General features: G+C 40.0%; 1 protein-coding gene across 1 annotated transcript; it reads left to right on the forward strand.

Annotated features, from left to right (window-relative positions):
* Positions 1-993: 993 nt before the first annotated feature.
* Positions 994-3,407, forward strand: LOC104271038 (adenosine deaminase-like protein; the record flags this gene model as incomplete). The annotated part of the gene is made up of 4 exons (XM_009865584.1): positions 994-1,124; positions 1,790-1,850; positions 2,649-2,736; positions 3,314-3,407. Coding segments are annotated over 4 exons (366 nt in total), but the record flags the coding sequence as incomplete, so codon positions are not given.
* Positions 3,408-3,687: the final 280 nt, after the last annotated feature.

Genomic DNA, 3,687 nt, shown 5'->3' on the forward strand with positions numbered 1-3,687 from the left:
GCCTTGCTTTGAGCATGTGGGTGCTGTCGTTTGCAGAGTGTTGGGGCCTTTTTATCGGTCTTGTGAGCCCGCACCTGCAAACCGGCACGTCCTGCAGCCCGGAGCTGCTGCTCGGAGCACAGCTGAAACCACTTCAGGCTGCACCAGTCTCGTGCTCCTCTTCAGTAAGATGTTTTTCAGGGTTTACATTTGATGTCTAACTGAATTCCGTGAGGTGTTTTGCTTGTGAGGCTGTGAAAAACTTAACGTTGTATCTGGCTTGATTTCTAGAAGTGTAGTCAGCCATAGCTCCTGGTGTTCCGCTGGAGTTTTTCTGCCTTCACAGCCCATCAGAGCCCTTTTCTTCTGCTTGTGGACTTAATACTTTAAAAAAGAAATCTGAAACGCAGTACTTCACAAAATTAAAACAAATAGTTTTGAAGGGGTTAAAATTTCAACGTGTTTTCCAGCCAAAGGCTTAAATAAATGTTTCTCCGATTTTTCTTTCCCCAGTGAGAAGGGATGTGTTTCAGAGGGGCGAGGGGGTAGATAACAAAGCAGGCACTTTGCAGATGTGTCTTGATGGAGGTAGAAGATTGTTCTGATTGTTGAGAGCCAAGCGATCATAAGAAGGGGCAAAGGCAAAACAAGCAACAGAGCCCAGGATTGTAGATTTGGACCCCAAAGTCCAGTTGCCAGGAGAAAGGCTGAAAGCTGTCTCAGACAAAGGAGGGCGCTTACTCCACTTGCTCTTAATGAGTAAAGGTCGTGTCTCACCGGGTTTCTGGTGTGAGCTAAAACTTCAAAATCTGGAGCAAATAGGACAGTCTCGGTTAAACTGGTGCCTGCAAGAGCAGGCGGAAACAGTTCTGAGCTAACCACAGGGACAACTGTCACTTTACTCTGGAACTCGGAGTCAAAACACTAGCACAGGATACAAGAACAGCGGTACAAACAAAGCGTGGGAGCCATCCTTTCCACCAGACCCAAACCCGCAGGAGGTTTTTTCTCTAGGAACTTCACGCTCATTTGAACGGCTGCATCAGTTCGGCCACCATGAAGAAACTTATGGCCCAGAAGCCGCACCTTCAGATCCAGAACGGAATGACTGTGATTGACAAAGGAAAGAAGAGAACCTTAGATGAGTGAGTGTACACGGACACGTGTGTGTGTGTGTGTGTGTGATGGACGTTTACCCGACCGTCTTTTTAAGTTCATACAAATGTATGGCCTTACACTCTGACTGCAGAAAATACATTTCAAATTTTAATCACAGTACAGTTCTGCATTAATTTGTTGTGAAATGTGATCTAACCAGCATCCAGTTCAAGAGTATTGATGAATATAATGTGCCTAAAATAACAACACAAATACAATTCTGACCCTCTGTGACAAATTAACGCAGAACACCATGAAATTCCAGAAAGTTTGCATACTTTTTCTTGCAACTGTGAGTGGAAATCTCATGTTGATTAATTCCCTTTTTGAAGAATTGAAAATTTTCTCCTGTAGAAGAAATTGACCCGTAAGTGTCCTTTTTTAGACACTTAATGTTTTCCTTTGCGCTTCAAAAAGCTTTGTGGTAATAATAACTTTTGCAATATTAATATGATAATGTAATAATAATTTGTGTTAGCATCCAAAATCAGAAATCGCCATTCAGATGGGCTTTGCATTTTAAGGTGCGAGCTGGTTAATTGAGTGTAGTGAGGACGTGTTTTGAAGTGCAGATTATCTTTTTAATTTTTTTTGAATGCTCATTTTACTGTTCAGTGTTTATCCAATTGATTTTTTAAATTTTTCATTTTAGATGTTTTCAGATGTTTCAGATCATCTATCAGATTACCACTAGGACTGAAGATATTTTACTGGTAAGTTAATTGAAAGTTTGCTTAAAACAAACAAGCAATATCAAAATTAGTCAAAAAGGTCAAAATTAGATGGATTAATGTCATTGGGTTCCAAGTAACAATATCAACAATAGCAAGTCCCTTCAGGCAGAGGTCAGAATTACTACTGTAAAACATACCAATTTAGAAAGACAGGATTATATTTAGCTTTTGCATTTAATTTTTGTGAAAACATTGAGCCTCCAGTGTGCTGGTTGTTACAACCACCCCAATGCTTGGACTGACAATGTCTTTAAAACGTGATGTCTGTTCATCGTTACCAGAACTTTGATTTGCCGTGGTGTCCTGTTTCTTTTTTGGGTCATCACATACCAGAATTACAGAACTAGAATTGCCCTGCGTTCACGTCTGGATTACAAAGCTGTCAAGGAGAATTGTTGTGGGATCAAGACGGTAGCAGAGAGTGTTGGAGTGTCCTCTTCTTCCCTCCTGTCGAGGGGCTTTTAGGCAGCCTGTTAAACTCGCAGAGGGTGCGGTACCTGGGAAAGGGGTCCTGACTGCACCAGGTGGAAGGTGTTCCTGTTCACACCAGGCAATTCTCTTTTGTCCCAGCCCTGCTTAGTATCTGAGGGAACCCAGTACTGCCCTCTGGGCCAGTATTTGCAGACCTGGAGAGCGCTGGAAACACAGAAGACCTGAAAATTTCCAAGTGTTGCATGCCAAAAAAAACCCCCTGGGTCTTTCTTTTAGTTGTAAAGGAAAATGTAGCTAACTGTAAGCATTACTTTCATGATGTTGAATAGGCTGTTTCTTAATCAGATAACTAAAGATGTTATTAGAGAGTTTGCTGATGATGGTGTCAAGTATCTGGAATTGAGGAGCACTCCTAGAGAAGAGAAGTCCACAGGTACAGTCTGTTCTGCTTTTTAATTTGTAACTCTAATGTGCTGTAAACCTCAGCTAAGAATACGTTAATAAAGAGAACAAATGCAGTTGGTTCAGTAGCGGTGTACTTTGTATTTAAAACTAAAGATGTCACCATCTAAAAACATGTCACCTTAATATTAGATTTTTGAGGACAAAATATGTTGGCTATAACTCTACTACCCAAGAATGTGAGTTATTAGCTTTAGTATGACATCTGAGTCTGCTAATATCTTTAATAGCTGATAGATTTTCTCTTTTTACTTAATTTAATTTTTTTTATATGTGGTTTAATAGAAACACCAAAGAGAAGCCCCATTGATACTCTGGTTCACACTGTTATTTTCTTTCTTTTAGATGGTTAGGAGGAGGCTTAATTCAAATGTATTCTTCAAAGTAAAGCTGTATTTATAAACAGAATTAGTACTATGTAGAATAGAAGACTGAGCGCTAGAATCAAAGGTGTAAAATGAGACTTAACGAGGCTAGAGGGAGGGGGCCTGCAACGAAATAAAATTAATTCAAATATGTTTATTCCAAATGTGTACGTGTGTTTGTAGGTATGACCAAACGGACGTATGTTGAAACTGTACTTGAGGGTATAAAGCAGTGTAAAGAAGAAGGCTTGGATATAGATGTAAGGTAAATAAAGCACACAGAGTACCTGGCTTTCAAGGTTTTGCCTAGTCTGATGCTTGGTCATGGTTTGCAGAGAGGTTTACAAACCATTGGTGTAAGAAAGAATATTGTGCTTAAACTAGATTACAGGGAACGGCAACAGGTAATTCCTACAGAAACCAGAAGTTTATCTTCCTTTTTAACAATAGCTAATGAAACTAGGTAAGGCTTTTCAGCTCTCAGACTGTCCATTCTCAGCAACACTTTCAGGAAAAGCAGTAGCTTTTATGGAAATTGCATTAAAGACTCCTTTTTT

The sequence above is a fragment of the Apaloderma vittatum genome, unplaced genomic scaffold (genome assembly GCF_000703405.1).
Source record: "Apaloderma vittatum isolate BGI_N311 unplaced genomic scaffold, ASM70340v1 scaffold33452, whole genome shotgun sequence".
In the NCBI taxonomy this organism is placed as follows: domain Eukaryota; kingdom Metazoa; phylum Chordata; class Aves; order Trogoniformes; family Trogonidae; genus Apaloderma; species Apaloderma vittatum.